The 21,057-nt window shown below is 43.9% G+C and overlaps 1 protein-coding gene across 1 annotated transcript; it reads right to left on the bottom strand.

The window, feature by feature from the left end:
* Positions 1–5,543: 5,543 nt before the first annotated feature.
* Positions 5,544–7,474, bottom strand: LOC109783509 (protein NRT1/ PTR FAMILY 8.2-like). Its single transcript, XM_020342109.2, has 3 exons — positions 7,357–7,474; positions 7,025–7,266; positions 5,544–6,976 (listed from the first exon to the last, which is right to left on the bottom strand). The coding sequence occupies exons 1-3, from the start codon at positions 7,472–7,474 to the stop codon at positions 5,597–5,599; spliced, it is 1,740 nt and encodes a 579-aa protein (XP_020197698.1). The 3' UTR covers positions 5,544–5,596.
* Between the last annotated feature and the right edge of the window lie 13,583 nt (positions 7,475–21,057).

The raw sequence follows: 21,057 nt of genomic DNA, 5'->3' as shown, positions 1-21,057 counted from the left end.
ACATGTCTGCGGCTCTAAATCTTTGATCCGATGGCGCACCCCAGGCATCCGTTCTGGTAAGTCCTAGTTTACCCCCAAATGTTTAAACTTGAGCTAGTTGTCTTGGGTTGTTGTTGAATGTGATGTTGTTCTGATGCCGTGGATGACTTAAGGCGAGCACCTGGATGGGTTCTTGTTTTCTTGGCTGCTAGCTCTGAGTTCTTTAAAATACAATGATTGATTTAGTTGATTCCCTCACTGTATCATCATGGTTTCATTTTATAAGCGGAAACTTTGTGTTCTGAGCATTCAAATTTCTTTGTGATAATCGCATGGGATTTGGAGTCTCTGTTTCTTGCTCCAGTAGCACTATTTGTAGAATCTGTTATTTGTCTGCTCCTTTACAAAGAACAACAATCTCTTCTTTTGTCCTAACTAGTTTCCTGTTCATGGTTGGCGCAGGGCATGAGTGCCTGGAAGCAATAGGCATTGCACATGCAGAGTGGGTCCCTCGCGGACAAATCCTCTACTCAGCCATCTCTATTGCTACAGCCAACTGAATGCTTTCTCACGCACGAGGAGCCAGTGAAGAGGATCAGGAGATATTAAAACATTGAATTTCGGGGCGAGGTTGGTATTGAGCTACTGTTGAAATTGAGCCTTTGGTTGGTTGTGGTTTACCTATTTAGATTTTAGTCATATGTATGCTTGAGGTGTTTCTAAGATTTGTATAGCACAGTTAATAGATTATACTCAAGTTCCTATACTGGCTTTGCACTCGTGCACATGGGAGGAAGCTTGGTTTGCAGTACGGCACCATGCGAGCATGGGGCAGTGCATGCGAGCGAGACCTGTTCATCCACGAGCAGGTCAACATGTGCACACTCGATTGATTGTTTTGATTTGGCATATATTGAAGGCTTTCTAGGTGTCGTTACCCAAAGGCCTTCTGAGCTCAATGTTTGAGACAAGGCAAATGAATATGTTTGTCTCCTTTCCCTACGGTCTCCAGCGGTGCTATCCTGAAGATCACGGAAGGATCATGAGCACGCTCCATCCCTAATTTTTGGCTTTCAGTCACTGTTGATTAATTCATTCTTTGCTCCATGCTTGACAAATCTGAAAGATTTTATTATAAATAATAGTTTTACTAGGGTTGATCTACACTTGTTGTGCACTAACCAGCTCTCTTGTTTGTATGTAGGTTTGGTTAATGGCATGCTTGGCAAGTGGAAGGAAGCTGCATGCCGTGTCATCAAACATGGACCAGGATGATGAGATGAATGTTGTGCTCAAGAAGGTAGAATGTGGCGTCAAACATGGACTAAAATTCCGAAGGGGGATCGGTGACTTGTGTTGTAGGGCAAGTAGCTAGCTAGTAGTGTCTGCCAAGTCGATAAATGTTGGCACGCACCAGATTTGTTGTCTGTGAACCATATATAGGATCAAAGTGGGAGAAATCTTTGGCTTGTTTTGTTTGTGTAGTTGAACCGAGCCTGCTGCTTGAATGTTAGTAAGCATGTGAGTCTGAACCTACCGATGAATTGGTTGTTTTGTGCCAAAGTGTAGGAAGGAGGCTGGTTGTTGTGGTGTTGAAATGGCTTGTTGGTTGCCTTAAGAATTGTGGCCAAGAGCTAGCTTGATGTTGTTGATTCCTTTTTTTTGTTGTGGAACTTGTTGGCTTGGCAGAATGATTTTGATTTTTGAATGATTTACAAAGGAAGGAATTCTGATCTTTGAGTGCATCTTGTTTTCCAAGGGACAGCTTCGTCATCCTATCCTTACTGATTGCGTGGCCTCTGATGGAAAGAAAGAAAGAAAGAAGGGCGTTGGCTTTTAGAAATCCAAAGTTTTTGGCAACTTTTCATGACTCGTGCTAACTGTATAATAAAAAGCAAGAGATGGTTACAATCATCATAAAACGTTGTCACTAGCTCACTGGGTAATGTAATCTCTGCATTTGCATCGCAAAACAAAACAGTGATGTTCGTCTGCCTCACGCACACTAAATAATAATAATCATCATCATAAATCCCTTGTTCTGCTCGATGAGTTGTCATGTTGCGCAAAATCAAAAAATCGGATGAAAAGTTGTCAAGCAATTGCCACGCCTTGCAGAATAATCCAAGTCAAAAGGTAATAATATTGGAATGGCTTTACGAATTGTAGTCACGTGCATGTCTCAATTCTACAATCGAGGATAGGTGGCGCCCTGATCAAAGAAAGCCTTCATTCGGCCCTAGGGATAACCACATGCTTTTAATTAAGAGGCGACATGCAGAGATTCTTTACTGTGAAAATGGATCATCTTCATCGCATTATTAAACTCATGGGGATGCCCACGAGTCGGGGATCAAGGGTGTGGGTAGCGCCACCTCATTGATCCGCGGCCTCCTCTTCCTCTTCACCATATGCCTTCTCCTCCTTGCTTCGAAGACCACGTGAGCCTCTCTATATATAGTGGAAAGAGTTGTCGGTCCGCGTGCGGGATGCGCGTGCGACTTAGGACTTGGGACGATGGGCGACGGCGTGGCGGACAGGACACCGGCAGTGAGCGGCGGATGGTCGTGGCTCCTCCTCCATTGGCGACGACCGAGCCAGATGAGGAGGTACCTGGCGCATCAGCAGGCTGGTCGCCGGCTTTGGTCCACTGGCGTGGCATGACACCCAGACGGGCGCGCGGACGGGATTAGTTGCCGAGGAGGAACGACGGCAGCGGCAGGGATTGGTGGTGCCTTGATGTATGTCTGAATCCACCTTGAGATGAGCATGAGCAGCCGGCATGCGACTAAGTTTTTTTACCGGTGCTGGTAGCTACCGGTGAAGTCCCAACCAATCAAATGCTTCCAGCTAACTTTGTGTGGGCCAACTATCCAATGGTATAGTGTTGTATTTGGCTAGTATCTGGTCCATTAGGTCAAATCAATGTCAGACCCAACCGTACTATGCATCTTTTATGCCTAGCCATGCATGCATGTTGTCAGACCACTCCACACATAAAAAAGGCAAACATTTTATTTATCTTGGAAGATATTAATTCATAGATATCTTTTGAATAAAAGTTTCATTTTAAAATATTTTTATATATTTGAATTCCTGACGACGTCATCTTTAAAATAAGTTCAAAAGTGAATACATTTCGAACGAGTTGAAAATTCTTGCAACATATTTCACTCATTTGTAATAAAACAATTTCACTCATTTCTTAAAAAATGATCTAACTTGTTTATTTCACCCATTTCAAAATACTTATTTCAGTCATTCCGAAACACATATTTCAATAATTTGAAAAAATCTGTTTCACTCATTTCAAAAAAGTTCACTTCAAAGACAGTGTTCACTAAATTGAGATGTGAAACTTGTTATTTGAATACATTTCGAACGAGTTTAAAATTGTTGCAACATATTTCACTCATTTCTTAAAAATTGATTTAACTTGTTTATTTCACTCATTTCAAAATACTTGTTTTAGTCATTTCAAAACACATATTTCTATAATTTGAAATAATTTGTTTCACTCATTTCAAAAAAAGGATTTCACTCCTTTCAATTCAAAGACAGCGTTCACTCAATTGAGATGTGAAACTTGTTATCTGAATACATTTCGAACGAGTTTAAAATTCTTGCAACATATTTCACTCATTTCTAATAAACAAAATTCACTCATTTCTTAAAAAATGATTTAACTTGTTTATTTCACCCATTTCAAAATACTTACCTCAGTCATTTCAAAACAGATATTTCAATCATTTGGAAAAATTGGTTTCACTCATTTCCAGAAACGGATTTCACTCCTTTCAATTCAAAGACAGTGTTCACTCAATTGAGATGTGAAACTTGTTATTTTGAATACATTTCGGACGAGTTTAAAATTCTTGCAACATATTTCACTCATTTCAAAAAGTGATTTCATTCATTTTAACAAACATGTTTCACTCATTCAAAACACTGGGTTCACTCATTCCAAAAGGTATGTTTCGTTGTGTTCAAAAAACAGATTCCGCTCACTCGGAAAACTTAGTTCACTCGTTTCAAAAGTTGGATATAACTTATTTCGACAAAATGATTTCACTCAATTTAACACACAGCTGATTTCAAGTCTTTTACGAAACATATTTCAATTGTATTTTTGCTATTTCACGAATTTCAGAGATCACAAAAATATCAATTTCACATATTTACACATCATGTTTCAGATATTATTTCAATACTTCATTAGAATTTTAGCATATTTCAGATATTATTTGACCTATTTCAGTAGTTTTGAATGTGTGAAATCAATTTTAGCTGACTGAAATAACCATTAAACATATTTGAAATAAAAATCACTAGGATTCTCTTCACATATTTGATAATATATTAGGTTCATATATTTGAAATATTCTATTTCACATAGTGAAACAAGTATAAAATATATTCAAAATTGGTCTTGTTCTAAAGTTCTTGCCATCAGAATTACAAATATATATAAAAATTAGAAAACGAAGTTGTAGTTTAAAATATATGATTGATTGAAATTGTCAGAGAGAAAATAAAAGGCATGGAGTTGTTGAGATGGAGAGGAGAAATAATGAATGCACCTGCATGGGAACTAGCATAGCTTTTTATGACAAAAACTGACAGGAGTACACATGTGGGCCTGTTGCTTGTACAAGTGAGAGATGTATTGCATAGTATTCAAATCAAAAAATGAATTTTACTATTATACGGAGCAGGGCGGCACGAATCTCAGTATGCAAACGAGCGGTGGATTGCTTGCCGGTACATACCACCACCGGTAAAAAGAGCTTTGCGAGCCGGCATGTCCATCAGTTTTGGTTTCCATCGAAAGGGAGGCAGAATTGAAGGAGCGAGGCTGGCAAAGCAAGCAGGCATGCGAGCGAGCGAGACAAGGATGCAATCAGGCATGCATGCACGTTTTGGAAAGACGGAACGAAAAAGCGATTCGCCTTCTTACGTTTTGTATACGTACGTGTACGTACGTTTTGTATACGTACGTTTTGTATACGTACCATGCACCGGCCTGGACATCATCGGTGGCTTGCTGGCTCTCCATGGGCACGAACGGAGGATGAGATGTAGCATCCATGCTCATGGGACATTCAGGCAATGTATAGATCATGGGTGGCAACTGGCGTGGGTGTATCGATTGTGAGCTGGGGAGGTGGGCCAATGGTTTGCAGTAAGATTGGTGGTAGTAAAAAAATGATTTGTCGGAGGGTCGGCATTTTTTTTATGTGAGCGGGTTGGAGGGTAGACTTAAGTCTGTTGAACCTATTAACATCCGAGACCTGTTAAGAAGCCCTTTGCCACCGGCCATGTTCGGGTGACGAGAATAAACCTGACATGGTGTTTTTTCAACTCTCATTTCAATACCAAACTAAACATGACATTTCAACACATTTTCCTCCTAAATCTTTCAAAAAGAATAGAGTCAACAAACATCATTTAAATAAACAGATGATGCTCTCTCCGATTCATATTAATTGTCGCTGGTTTTGGTACAACTTGATCGGAAGGAGTACCATTTTCTCCCCTAATGCTCTGTAGTACCGATTCTTGTTTCCAGCAATCTGTTCTGTTTCCTGATGCTGAACACGCACATTCATGTCGTCGATCACTCACCTCCTTCATTGGCGCTCTTCTTGTAGGTGTACCAGTTGGCGATGGGCAGATAGATAGCAAAGTTAACGACGCTGAGCACGGTCATCAGCCAGAAGAAGTAGTCGAGGTGGCCGACGTTGAGGTTCTTGGCCGGGATCCACCCTTCCTTGCCACCCCTCGTCGTCACCTTGACCACCACCGTCACCAGCAGCGTGCTCACGTAGTTCCCGAGCGCCACCGTTGTCAGCGACAGCGCCGTGCACATGCTCTTCATGGCGTCGGGGGCCTGGTCGTAGAAGAACTCGAGCTGCCCCACGAAAACGAACACCTCGGCAGCGCCGACGATAAAGTACTGCGGCACCATCCAGAAGATGGAGATGGGCACGACGTCGTGCTCCCCGTACAGCCCGTGCCGAGCGATGACGCGGAGGCGGACGAGCTCGAGCACACCGGCGGCGACCATAGAGAACATGGAGACGACGAGGCCGATGCCCATGCGCGGGAGCTGGGTGAACCCGCGCGGGTGACCAGTGACGGAGCGGGCGGCCGGGACGAGGAGGCGGTCGTAGACGGGCACCCAGGCGATGACGCTGAGGGTGTCGAAGATGGTGAGAGAGGCGGAGGGGATGGAGAAGTGCGGCCCCATGGAGGCGTCCAGGGTGTTGCCCTGCAGCACGAACATGGTGGTCGACTGCCCGTACACCGTCGCGAACACGATGCCGCTCGCCCAGACGGGCAGCAGCCGGATCACGCTCTTGAGTTCCTCCACCTGAGTCACCGTGCACAGCCGCCACGCAGACGATGCGCTCGCTGCCCTGTCGGCCGGCATCTCCACCGCCGCCTTGTCGAGGAACCTGAACTGCTCGGTGTGCTCCATCTTGCCGGACTCCCTGTCCGGCCTCTCGTAGAGCGCCGACGCGTCGACGGGGACGGCGACGCTCCACTTGCGCGTAGCCGCGACGAGCACCTGCGCGATACGGGTGAGCGGGCTGCCGCGGGCGCGCTGGTGGCGGTAGAGCGGCGTGCCAACGAAGAAGCTGCCGACGGCGATGAGCATGACGACCGCGGGGATGCCGAAGCCCCAGCCCCAGCCGAAGCGCTCCTGCACGTACACCAGCACCGACGACGCCACCAGCGCGCCGATGTTGATGGAGAAGTAGAACCAGTTGAAGAAGGAGTTCTTGCTCCGGCGCTCGCCGTCGTCGTGCTCGTCGAACTGGTCCGCCCCGAATGAGGACACGCAGGGCTTGATCCCGCCCGTGCCCAGCGCGACCAGGTACAGACCCACGAACACCGCCGCCGTCTGCCCCGCCGTCGGGTCGCACACTCCCTTCGCCGCGCACGTCGGCACCAGCCCTTTCACGGACGCCGCCAGCGTCAGAAGCCCCAGCCCCTAAAATCATCCGTGGTCACAAAGAAAGAAATCAAAGAAGAAGAGAACACGACGGCCGATCGATGGTCTTATGATGATGTAGATGATCACGAAGGAGGCGATGGTCCGGAAGCGGCCGAGGTAGGCGTCGGCGAGGAAGGCGCCGATGAGGGTGGTGGCGTAGCAGGTGCCACCCCAGTTGGTGTTGGCGTTGGCGGCGGCGGTGTAGGTCATGCCCATTTTGTCCGTCATGAAGTTGACGAGGTTGGTGCTCATGCCGTAGTACGCCAGCCGCTCACAGCACTCGTTCCCTGCAACCGATCAAACACCTTGACGCCATGAACACCAGCAAGAACAGAAGCAGAGCAACACGAACAATGGTGTCGTGTGTATGTGCGTACCGAGGATGTAGGGGCAGGCGCGCCAGTTGCCGGTGCTCTTCTTGAGGGCCGGGTTGCCCTTGAAGTCCACGGTGCCATCCTGGGTGTAGATCATGTCTGCAGCACCAACCTCCCCCATGGCTACTCAGACGAGCAAGTCCTGTTACAGCAATGGAGGTCACCAAGTGATGAGGAGCTAACCACCAAGACAAGTATATAGAGTCAATTACATCATTGGTGCCACAACTTGGCAAAAAAAGTCAGTTTAGTGCTAAAACTTGCGGCATACATTGAATTGATGCCACAACTTGGCTTTGGCGTGCATATACGGTGCAAATCACGTTTCTATATGAACACAGTGCTGATTAGGCGCGCCAATGTGGCATGGGGCCCACTGTCAGCTACTGGATGACGCGTGCTTGCTATTTTGCGAAAAAAACTGGGATTCGATCACGTCACCTAAAGCCTGCAGTACCGCCGGCCAAACCAATATACCCAACGTCGTTCCTTGTGATTAACCGATCCGAAACGCATATAACCATTCTGACTTAAGTGGGCTGGAGTCCCAGCGACCCATTTTACACTGTTATTTTTGTAAAATAAAAATAAAATACATGTAAATTGTAAAATAAATTTAAAAATAAAAATGAACACTTTTATATACTACATATTTTTTATTGAAATCATGAACATTCTAAACTTATGTAGCATTTATTGAAATAAAATATATATTTTACAAATTCCTAAAAAAGTAACGCTGCTGGGTGGTGTGGTGGCCACTAGCACATGATGACTACATGTCGCTGCTTCTAATCCCAGCCAACTATTTTTATATTATATGAATTTTTTTAAAGCATGAACACTTTATACACAACATGAATATTTTGTTAAAGCTCTGAATATTTTAAAACACGTTTAAGATTTTATGAAAATATGTATAAAATAAGAAACTTTCCTAAAGTAAGAACACTTTTATAACTACATGAAGATCTTTTTGAAACTGTGAGCATTTTTAAACTTATATAAGCATTTACTAAAATATATAAAAACTTAAAAACTTAAAAACTTACTTAAATGATGAATGTTAAAAATGTGAACAATTTTAAACTTATGTAAGAAATTATTGAATATATGTTCTTATTCAATATGCACATTATTACATGAAGAACTTTGTAATTCATAATTTATTATATGGATAAATGCTAAATCCATACGTGATTATTCTATAATGTAATTTATTATATATATATATATATATATATATATATATATATATATATATATATATATATATATATATATATAGGGGCACACTATTATAATTCATAATTTATTATATATATATATACTATGTATAGCACACTATTATAATTTACTCATATTCTATAAATTTCTGAAAAAAAACAGTGCAAAGTGGGATGCAGGGACTGCAGCCCGGTTAATAGTCAAAGAATATATATAGGGGCAGCATCCAGTTATTACATAAAATTCCTGAGGATCAGGTGGTTAGCCTTACGCTGCTGCTTTTGTTTTTGAGACACACGCTACTGCTATCTACAAGTCATCTGTTTGAGTCCTCGCGTGTACCAATTTTTCATTTATTTGTGGAAGGCTGACAAGCGGTCCCTTGCGGCCGTGTCATAGTATTTTTTATGAGAATTTTTTTGAGTTATTTTCTTGCAAAATAGTAGACCAAACGTCCACTTTGGCATCCAGTCGATGACAATGGGCCTCATGCCACGTTGGCGTGCCTAATCAGCACTCTGTTTGCATGGAAACATAATTTGCACCGTATATGTACGTTAAAGCCAAGTTGCGGCACCAATTCAATGTATGCCGCAAGTTTTAGCACTAAAGTGACTTTTCGCGCCAAGTTGCGACACCAGTGGTGTAATTGACTCCAAGTATATATCCAGCTGAAGAAATGGAGGTTCAAGTCACATGGCACACGAGCATTTCAAATAACTCCACTATACTTACGCCTTCCTATTATTGGCATGCCCTAGCTGTTGGCACTCGGTTTTCTGAACCAGGTAATGGTAATGCCTATCTCATAAGGTGATATGGACCGGCATCAACTCAACTTTGGGCTTCATCAGTGTGAAATATGCCCTTTCATGACCACGTCGTTTAGTCGTACTCATCAGAGTGCGCCGGCACATGAGAACCTTCCCATGCTCAGATTAGCAGGTGAAATGCGGTGGATGCTATTTTCAGGGAGAGCAATGCTAGACTCACGGGGAGGTTTTTTATACAGTTTTGCTAGGACTCATCTAGATGAGATATAGTTTGGTCTCATTCACCTTTTATAGCCATTGGATGTGATGCTATAAGATGCGTGTGTGCTGACGTGGGTTGTACTTGTTTTTGTTTTCAAGGTGAATGAGACCAAATTATATCTCATCTAAATGAGTTCTAGGCACTCCCTTTTTTATAGACTTCACGGAGTAGCAAACGTGAAGGATTAGGATTGGATTTAGGGGCGGGAAGGGGCCCACCCCCTGAAAGTAGGGGATCCCGTTTTAGCCCCATAAAGGCCCATGAGTGTAGCATTTTCGTTTCGCGGATATATGATGGCTGTGACCACGGCATGACCAACTAAGGTTGTGTTTGACAACAAAGTATTGCAAAAACTACACTATTGGAAAATTATAGTATTTTAGTCTAAAGGTACTCCTGCTAGATACCACAGTTTTGTCATATCAAAGTATTTTATAGTAAACACCTTAATTTTCTAAGAGAGCTGATTTGGGGTGGGACACGCAAGTCCTCTGCGTGCTTTTATTTCTGGCTTCTGATTTTTTAAATATTTGTATCTTTTAAATGAACAATCCAAATTAAGATATGTTTTCATATACGTGTTTCTTGTGACAAGGGCTTTCAAATAACATTTATTTTAAATATATTTTGACTAATTTTCAAAATAGATGTTACGTTTTAACTCTTGAACTTAGTACGAGCGACCGATAAAATCATGATTTTTGTGTCTACAGATGACAAAAAAATGTTTTCAAAATTTATCTATGAAACTTGGTAAGAGCGAGCGAGAAAATCATGAGTTTTAGATAAAAATTTGTGGGTTTCAGTGACTGAAACTTAAAACTTAATGTGCCCTCGTGCAGAATTCAACTACTTCACGAATCGTGAGGCAATCGAGGTGCCAGCCAAGGCCTGGGCAGGTGCGTGCCTCTGTGAATTTCTGCATTTTCCAGTCCAAAATGTTGTTGCTTCTCAGTTTAAAAGAACGTTTGTTGTTCCTAAGAAAAGGAGCGCCTATTCAACAGCCGAAAATAAAAAGAAACGTTTTAATTGATGTTGTGTAGGCCGTTGGATATGCATCCAATAGCTGCCTACCTTCTTCAATCTCCCAAGTCCCAACCCCCATGTTCATGTCCATCTTCTTCACCAGTCCCGCTTCCCCCTATTCTATAGGGTCAGCGACGATCCCGCACACCCAACCCGAGTAGTCTCGCATTTAGGGTGGTGCTCTTCTCCCTAAAGAAATTGACTAACTCTTCGACAATTTTCAGTTGCCCAATGATTACAAAAGAGAAATGTCTAAAATAAACCTTGAATTAATACTCTTCATGTCTGAGTCAAACACCAACCTCTAAATCTCAGAATTAACATCCTATTCTCTCTAATCCTTATCTGCCCCGGTCCTTTTTCACGAGACACATTTGTGGATGGAAGATGTCTCACGTTGCAACGAGGAATGGGAAATCACGCTAGCTAGTCCGACTATGGGCTCTACCTTGTCGGCGCATAAACCCCACCACCAAACAAGGGTTTAGTGGAAAAAGTGTCGGTATTGACCCGGATTAGGAAAGGGACGGGGTGCAAGTTTCATGGATTTTGAGTTTAGGGTTCGATTTGGACTTGGAGTTGAGTGTACCAGTTTGTTACGACCACATGATACACACATTTTCTAAGCTGACGATGCGGTGTACGTCAATGCAAGGTGTAAGTGTGCATATGTCTACTACCATGCTATAGCAGAGGGCCCTGATAAGTGCGACACGTCAGGTACGAGCACATGACAACTCTGAAAGCTTTTGATGACAAGTTTATTAGTTGCATGAAGAAGAAAACTTTAGTTGACAAGCATGGCAACTTTTGTGCTTCAGATTATTTTTAACAGAAACTTTAGTTGGCAGCCTTATCTCTTTATCAAGCCAAGGCTGAGATTGGTGACCCGCTCTCCAGCCCAAGCGTGGATGTTGTGTAGGTCATTGACATGCTACCTGTAGGTACACTACTCATTCTAACTTGAAGCAGAGACCTTGGCATTGGCAACGAAGATAAAGTCATTCTTGTTGCCGAGAAAGTTGTTTCCCCTCGTTCCCCGGTGCCTCCTTTTCCTAAACATATCATTGATGCACGTGCAGTTAAGCAAGCTCATTCGATAGTGGTTGCACACACAATATATTGAATGCATGTCCACATTACACATACAACAGTAGTGCATCTAAAATATGAGCTTCATATATGCCGGAACTTTATATAGGAACACACACCTCAAGAGAACTGTAAAAGAGCTAGCTTGAACTAATGCATCTATTCACTAGCTTGGCATCCAGTTGATTGGTTTCAACATTCCTTTTTAATTAGACTATAGTTGGCACTATGGAATAAAGTAGAAGAGTTTGGTTACGATATCTTCCAAATTTAAATTTATCAAAAGACCTAAACAGATTACAAAGTGGGATTCTTGGGTGTATCATTGTTTCGCTTAAACTCCGGCGAGATTATTTTATTACCTAAGGTTAATGAGGCTGAAAGGATAGAACAATACAGACGTATTGGCCTCCTTAATCCTAGTTTTAAAATATTCACGAAGGTTCCGACTATTAGACTAAATTCGATTGTTGAACACGTGTGGTTCGCGTTTCACGGACTTCTTTTATGCAAGGAAGACACATCCTAGATGGAATTGTTATCCTTCATGAAACAGTCCATTAATTATATTAGAAAATTTTGAATAGGGCAGTACTCAAAAAAGACTTGGAAAAAGCTTATGACAAAGTCAAATGGCCATTTCTTCAACAGACTCTCAGAATGAAAGGATTTTCTACAGAGTCGCGCTATGATCCATATCTTCGTTTCTGGAGGTAGTGTTGCCATTAAGGTCAATGATGACGTTGGACACTATTTCCAAATGAAGAAGGAATTGCGACAAGGTGACTTGTTATTGCCCATGCTATTCAATATGGCGGATATGGTAGTGGTCATGATTGAGCGTGCCAAAGTTGATGCCAAATTGGCGGGGTAGTAAGTCATCTACTTGATGGTGGCCTCTCTATACTTTAATATGCCAACGATACGATTCTGTTCATGGATCATGACTTCGAGAAAGCGAGAAACCTAAAATTAATTTTATCAGCATTTGAGCAACTCTCAAGTCTTAAGATCAACTTTCATAAAAGTGAATTATTTTGTTTTGTTTTGGTGAGGTTCAAGACGAAGCCTACCTGTATGTTGAACTGTTCGGATGTGGGTTGGGCTAGTTTCCGATCATATATTTAGGGATACCGATACATTATCGGAGACTCACAAATGTTGAATGGAAACACGCCGTGGAGAGACTGCAAAAAAGACTTAGCAATTGGAAAGGTAAATTGTTGTCTCTAGGTGGAAGATTGGTCGATCATAAACTCAGTACTAAGTAACATGGTACTATGTATGATTTCCTTCTTCCAGTTGCCAAAAGGAGTTTTACATAGATTGGATTAGTTCCGATCAAGATTCTTTTGGCAAGGAGATAGCGAGCGAAAGAAATATCGACCAGCTAAATGGAGCGTGGTTTGCCATCCCAAAGACCAAGGCGGGTTGGACATTCATGACCTTGAGGTTAAGAATAGGGCCCTCCTCGGCAAATGGTTGTTTAATTATTGACGAAAGATGGTGTATAGCAAACCCTCCCGAGGAGGAAATATGTGGGTTCCAAGGCGGTATCTCAAGTGTTGTATAAAACTTCAATGCTTTTAACAAAATTTTATCATTTCAAAGTAGCCTAAAGGTGTATTCATAGAGCAAAAATTCATGATGTTCGTTGCACAATTGCTTGGACTACCATGTTAGTTCTTACTAATCATACTTTTTAAATCTCATTGTCCATTTTTGTAATTCTTTAAAAAACTTGTACTGGTTTTACTACTTTTTGCCAAGTATTTCCTAGCTTAAAAGACCATTTTTATGGTGCAACATGATTCGGACATGCACAAATACTTAAAGTAGCGGTCTACTATCCATACGAGGACGATCATGACACGAACCTACAACCGACATCTCCGCTTGATCCACATAATGCGAGAAGTAAAAAAAATCGTGGGACCAATTATTCCATTCGAAACCTAGATTATTAGCAAAAAGTTATGTAATGGAGTCTTTTGTTGTAGTTTATAGGATCATAACATCAGCAACACAAGCCATAAGTTGCCAAAACCAACCACCACTCCTGACCAGAGCAAACAAAGAGATTGGGCACCCAGCCGGCTTGCTGGCCAATAGGAGAGAAGGTGTTCGATCGATGAACTTGAAGGTTCACTAGTTGCCATGCTTGTTGGATCGTGCCTCTGCCACCACCACCCTCTACCGAGTCTCTCACATCACAAACTAAGAGGATAGTTTACCATCAAAACAGAAGGAAAGTTAAGAAGGGTGCTCGACGGGCCAATATCCAATTCTTCAAGCTTTGCACACTAGATTCCAAGTGATTGAAGGAAGCGTGATCATTCTTGCTTCAGTGCTCATTCCACGAGGTCTCCCCTAATTCCCTGGTGCCTCCTTTTCCTATACATATATGACTGATGTGCGTACACTTATGCAATCCCATGCGATAGTGGTACGCAATTTATTGGACGCTTGTATACTAAATTGTGAAGAAACTGCTGCCTTGTACGTTGAGGAGAAACTGCAAAAAAGACTTAGCAGTTGGAAAGGTAACTGCTGCCTTATACATCCTTTTTATTTCGGTTTCTAACGCATCTAAATTGTGAAGTGCATATATGTGTGAACTATATATAGCCACGCACACTCTAGGGTTACGGTGCAAAGGGCTAGTTCAGACTATTGTATTTACTATAGCTAGCTTGGGTCGCAGTTGGTTGGCTTCAATACAGCTTGTTAGTTAAGCCAGAGCTGGCAATGTGAAATAAAGTAGAAGATTATGGTTCCATATCTTTCAAACTTTAAATTTGCCAGAAAATCTTAACAAATAACATATGTTGATTTGACATTATTGTTAGCTTTCAATTGTGCACTATGTTAGCAATGTGGCATAAAACCATAACTTAACCAAATTGTGGTCGATCCATCGTCCAAGCATCCCACTATGAAATACCCAGTTGTGGGAAAAAATGGAAAATGTGAGACACCGAAATAAGTAATAGAAGAGACCGTTTATACCTTGTCAGCAGTTTCAAAAATTATACCATTTTTTAATAAGGTTGATTTTTAAATGAGAAACTTAAGAAATTATTTTTCTGAGTAGTGAGGGGGTCCTCACCTAGACATTTGCAACATTTTTTTTAACTATAAAGCCTACTGAATCTCATCTCATTCTAGCACCTACTACGAGCGATTTACTTAAAGAATACTACAAATGGATGTGGGTTATTTTTGTACCCTGTGACTACAACCTACTTCCACACAGTTCACCCTCTCCTTAATCGTTGCAAATTTTCTCAATGGACTAGCTTAGGACCAAGTACTCCCTTTGTTTCTTTTTAGTCTGCATATAAGTTCTGGTCAAAGTCAAACTTTGTTAACTTTGACTAAGTTTATAAAGAAAAATTATCAAGATTCATAATATGAAATATATATTGTTAGATGCATCATGAAATTAATTTTCATACCCTATAAGTTTATTATTGTAGATGTTAATATTTTTTTCTACAAAGTTGGTCAAACTTTACAAAGTTTGATTTTGACCAAACCTTATATGCAGACTAAAAAGAAACGGAGGGAGTACCTATGAAAGAGTCACATGTTTATTCTATTATTTTCCCAAGAGCACCTGACCATCCTTGACTTGAACCAGAGGCCTTGGTCGTGAAGTAGACCACTACGGATTTGTGGTAGAAGATTGTTTCGAGAAGCTTAGCAATTGGAAAAGAAAGCTAATGTCATATGGGAACCAGATAATCCTTATCAAAGCAACACACACTACACTACTGATGTTTATGTTTTCATTTTTTGGGATACCAAAAGGACTACAAAAAAAATGCACTACTACTAGTCGAGGTTCTTTTGGAAATCTTATGAGTAGAAACAAAAGTATAGGTTATATGTATATGTATACTAATAATTGTAGATCGAAAGACCAAATGTTGCAGCTACTGAATAATGCCTGCCTATATGGAACCAGAAGAACCTGATGAAGCAACTGCTACTGTTAAGATTGCATATCCGATATCATGTGATGAATATTGTGATCAAATGTTTGATGCTTGCCTATATTACCAGATTTGCAACAAGAATTCAAGAATGTCAAGGCTTACGATATGATTAAGAGTCTCAACTGCATTTTCCAGGCAAATGCTAGAACTGATAAGTATGATGTCTTAATAGAACCTTTAGAATGCATACTGAAGGGAGGCAATCCATTCGGACAACATTTAAATAAGGTAATTGGTTATATGCAGAGCTTGGAGAAACCCGGGTTCCCAATTGGTAAAGAGTTGGTGAAAACATGATTATAGCTTCTCTTCTGTAGGCTATCGATAAGAACGACAAGAAGAGTGGTCAATTTATTGTGGTCATCGTGTGTAGGTTGTGCCATCTAGATGCCATGTCGAGGCAGTGAATCCCCTTGTTCTTGTTTCTAAGCATATGGTTCCCCCTGATTTCTCGGTGCCTACTTTTCCTACATATGTTATTGATGTACATTTAGTTGAATAATCTAATTTGGTAGGGGTTGCACACCTGATACATTGAATGGTTCTACGCTAACACTGTTAGATCATTTTCATTTTTGTTGCTAACATGACTACATTGTGAATATATGTGTGTGGCTATAGCCACACCAAGTAAGGTACAAGAGCTATCTTCAATTGCTGTATTTACTAGCTTGGTATGTACTTGGTAGGTTCCAATATATCTTGTTAATTAGATCAGAGTAGGCACCATGTATCTATTTTTGGCAGACAAGAGCAAATGCTTGCAGAGCCGAATTAAATATCCAAAGATATACTGCTTACTGTATAAAATTTGAAAGCTCTGGCTTTTACTCCTACATTGCAAGCAAGAGGCCGGTGACAGATGGCTCATCAAGGTTGATTCCTCGACCCATTTCATTGCACGGTAACATGTGTGAATCATCCATAGAGATAACAACTGTCCTTATATTAGTCTCACGAGAGTGGAGCTATTACAATATATCATCTACTTCCATTTGTCAATGTTCCATGTAATACGCAATGGGCAAGAAGTTGCGCTCAATTATATTGAGATAAACCTCGCACTTAACAATTATTTATGAATTATTTAAACATGATTGACACTGCTGTGTAAGATAATTAAACAACAATTAGGCACAACAAGCCAACCGTCCGCAGCTAGACCGCATAAAAAACAAATGAAGGAGAGTTAACTCATGACCGAAAGACGCACGGCAAGGCGCGTGTCACACTCTAGTGCAACCGATGGCTGCTGAAGACTTGCGACAAGATCGCTCATGGGGTTCGCCAGCCGGGCGAGGGCACGGGTAGCGCTGCAGCTTCGTCTCAGGTGGCATGCAATGGTAGACCCCAAGCCCTAATACTCACGATGTCACTTGATTACTTGGGGGTGTTCTCTACTGAAACTCAAAGGGGGAAATGTCAACATCAAAGATCAACTGAGCTACATAATGTTACTTCAAAGGGATATCTAGAGCTATACATAGGTCATACACACATCGCTTGCACTGTTGCACATCCCATACACATCGATTTCTCAATTTTTATGGACCAAAAGGGAAAAACCTTGTCAAACTGTGCTGAAGTTCACTGGGATGTTTCCTAACTGACTGTACCGAACACAACTGGGATATACTTCATTGAAATAATCAAGCCGGTTAGATGCACCTCTGTTACTGTAGGTTTCGTCTTTTTTTTTTCTTTTGAGATGTGGACTTCGTCTTTTATACTTGGAAAGTTGGAAGATCCTGGTTGGTTTCTATACCAATGCTTGTTATGAACAAACATAAACAGACGAATAAAACAAGAATGCTGTCAACGCTATCTGCAAACCTGATTCATCATAATAAATAAGACTGCAACAATTATCATTACGTATATATACATAATATACATAACCACAGCTTAGTGCCACTAAAAAAAGCCTTAGAGGAGGCAGCTCCTACTACACTGATATGCTTTTGTTTTTACATAGTCAGAGCAGAAGCAACATCAATTTGCACTTAAACTAGGAAAAGGGATTCAGGGGGCACCGACTCTATTCAGTCGAGTAGATATAAGACAACACTTTTGCCAAGATCGGTACTACTATGAAGACAAAGAAGTTAATGTTCCGGCGATGCAGAAGCAGGAATTCAAGAACTGAAGCTCGCTCTTGGCCTCCAGCTCGCTCAGCCCATGCCACCGGATTCCGTTGAGAGCTATTGGGGTCGAGTATCCGTTGCTGCCTCCTGCGAGATCTTTTATCTGCTGTGACGTATACGTGCCTGACCACTGGTTTGGCCATGTCTGCCTCTAAAAAAATTTAACAAAGGAAGCTGTTAGATCCAGAAGACGGGGAAGCAAAGGCATATTATAATTTCTCAAGGCCAACATATATAGAGGATCGCGCAACACACAGATGATAACCTATTGTGTGTTGGGATAGAGTAACAGTTGCTCTTTGTTCTTACGATTTAATTTCATCATTGTACCACAATTATATTTGAAACGTGCATTCTGTTACGCAAGCACACGTAGCCAACAAATGATCAAGAATCTTAAAAACAACATCGTCATATACTATATTAATTGTTGGTAATTAAACCACATTTTGAGCATGAGAATAGAAAAAAAAGGGCAGAATAATTAACAGACCTGCTGGCATGTTGTCGAGGTAGTACTTGGGGAAGGCGCATGGAGAGTACACGGTAACGCTAACGCCACAGAAGGGTTGGGTGGAAACTGGGGCTAGTGCGTTGAGAGAGGCATGTTTCATGTCAAGAGCGAGGACCCATGACGTGTCATCTTGAGCCTTTACCTTGGCCCTTATGTAGAGAAGATGGTCATCTTGGATGCTCAGGGTGGGGTTAATGAAAATGAGATTCTTCAGTTCCAATTGTTTGGTCTCATCATTCAGCAGCTCAGGCAATAGAGCGGAATAACGATTCGTGTCGACCGAGATTTCAGCGACATCAACCGTGTGGCCGTCGCGCCAAGCACACCAAGAGAGCTTCCTGTTCCATGTGGTGGCTTTCCAAGCTACACCACTGCTTCCGTAATCAGGTTTATCAAAATCTATCTGGACAAACTTGATCAGATCGCCGCAGCAGGAGACGTCGTATAAGTGCTCCGCAGCGATGCCCACGACACCGTCCTGGTCGGCCAGGGGAACCCTGGACGCGAGTAACGGGATGTAGTTCATCCGCAGCAGCCATCGCAGAAGTGCCCCGCAGCGCTGTCAGCGTCACCGTCCTCGTCGGCGAGGGGAACCCCGGATGCAGGGAACGGGATGTACTTGATCAGGTCTCTGCGGATGTACCTAATCAGGTGGCCGCAGCAGTCTTCGCATAAGTGCTCCGCAGCAGCAGCAATGTCCGCGACACCGTCCTCGTCGGCGAGAGGAACCCTGGACGCGGGGAACGGGATGTACTCGATGGCGGGACGCTTGTCGAAGAGGTTGCAGAGTAGCAGAACGCCGCCCAAGAGATCAACCCAGCCCAGCGAGCTTGCTCCGACAGTGATCTGTTTGCAGCTGCGATGTCTATCGAGCAACACTTGGTCGGACTGGGACAAGTCCGGCGGCATAGACGGCTTGGTTCTGCTCCATTCCTGTGTGGTGGAGGAGAAGACGTAGGCGTGATACCTCCAGCAGTTCATATGGCGAACCCGATCGAGGAAAGCCACGGCGAAGTGGCCGCCGCCGCAGGGCAAGATGCCAAACTGCTGGGACTGGAACGCCTGGATCTGAGCGTCCGGTTTGTTAGCCTAAGCTCCACCCGACTAGTGTAGATCTTTTCTGTTTCAAATAAGCAGCTGCATGGCCGTTGTGTTGGATGCATGCAGCATGTACGTAGGAGGGGGAGGAGTGCCTGCGTGCACGATCATCCACTCCACGCTCTTTCTGTTTTCTGTTAGGCCCGGTCAGTGTGGCGAGCTGAAGATTCGGATGTCGTGGGATGGCACGGCAGACTCGGATCTCAGCGGACTGGCCGGGCACGTAGCTAAGTAGGGGTTTCTTTGTATTCAGTTAGAGAGATAATAGAGAAACAGAAAAGCTGGGAGCTTGGCCCAGCGCAAAAACCCTCGCTCTCGCGTTCGTCTCTCTTCCTCTCCAGCTCGAATCTGCAACGACAATTGGCATCAGAGCCCGGCGGTGTGCGATCCTCTGGTGGCCGGCGGTGTTTGATCCGCGGCAGCGATGTCGGGCGACGAATCGGACGGGAAGAACAAGGGCGGCGGCAAGCGGTCGCCGGGGACGCCTTCATCCAAGGCACCGCTCGCTCGCCTCATCGGCGACGGCAGCGGCGAGTACCGCGTGGTGGAGCGCGTCGTGCGAGAGGAGTCGGGGGCGTCGATGGTACTCACCCGCACCAACTACCAGGAGTGGGCGCTTGTGATGCAGGTCAAGCTGCAAGTCGCCCGCGTTTGGACCGCGGTGATCGAAGACGGCGCCGACGAGAACGACGACCGGCGCGCGCTGCAGATTATACTCTCCGGCGTGCCGCCGGAGATGCTGCGTGTACTGGCCGCGAAGGACACGGCGAAGGTGGCCTGGGAGACCATCAAGACGATGAGGATGGGCAGCGCGCGCGCCCGCGAGGCCAAGGCGCAGGTGCGCCGGCGAGAATTCGAGGATCTCCGGTTCAAAGACGGGGAGTCCATCGAGGATTTCGGGCTGCGGCTCTCCGCCCTCGCCGCTGATCTCGAGCTGTTCGGCGACCCCGTCACCGAGCACAAAGCCGTCCAGAAGTTCCTTCGGGTGGTGCCGCGCCGTTATCGCCCGATGGCGATGGCGATCGAGTCCCTTCTCGATCTGAAGGCCATGACGATCGAGGAGCTCGTCGGCCGTTTCTCTGCGTGCGAGGATCATTACGACCTCAACGACGGCGCGCAGCCTGCCGGACGTCTCTTGCTCACTCACGAGGAGTGGCTGGCCCGCGAGAAGGTGGGCGTCGGCGGTGGATCGTCGTCTGGCGGCGGCGGCAACACCGGCAAGAACAAGGGGTTCGCCAAGGCCAAGTCTCAAGGCGGCGGCAAGGGCGCGTGGGCGGGCACGGGCGCAGGCGGCTCCGGCGGATCTGGCGGCAAGAAAAAGAAAGGCAAGTGTCATCACTGTGGCATTCCAGGGCACTGGAAAAAGGAGTGCCGTACCTGGCTCCGGGAGCAGGAACAGAAGCCGGCGCTGGAACATGCAAACCTGGCGAAAGGCGGCGAAGACCACGACCAGGGACTCCTCATGGCCGTGGTGACCACCGTCGAGACCACGCCGCCCGCACCCCCACAAGAGGTATATCTCAACGAGGAGAAGGTTGTTCCTGTTACGGCGCCGGAGGGCGTCTGG

The sequence above is a fragment of the Aegilops tauschii genome, chromosome 3 (genome assembly GCF_002575655.3).
Source record: "Aegilops tauschii subsp. strangulata cultivar AL8/78 chromosome 3, Aet v6.0, whole genome shotgun sequence".
NCBI lineage: Eukaryota > Viridiplantae > Streptophyta > Magnoliopsida > Poales > Poaceae > Aegilops > Aegilops tauschii.
This window is presented reverse-complemented; position numbering and strand designations above follow the sequence as displayed.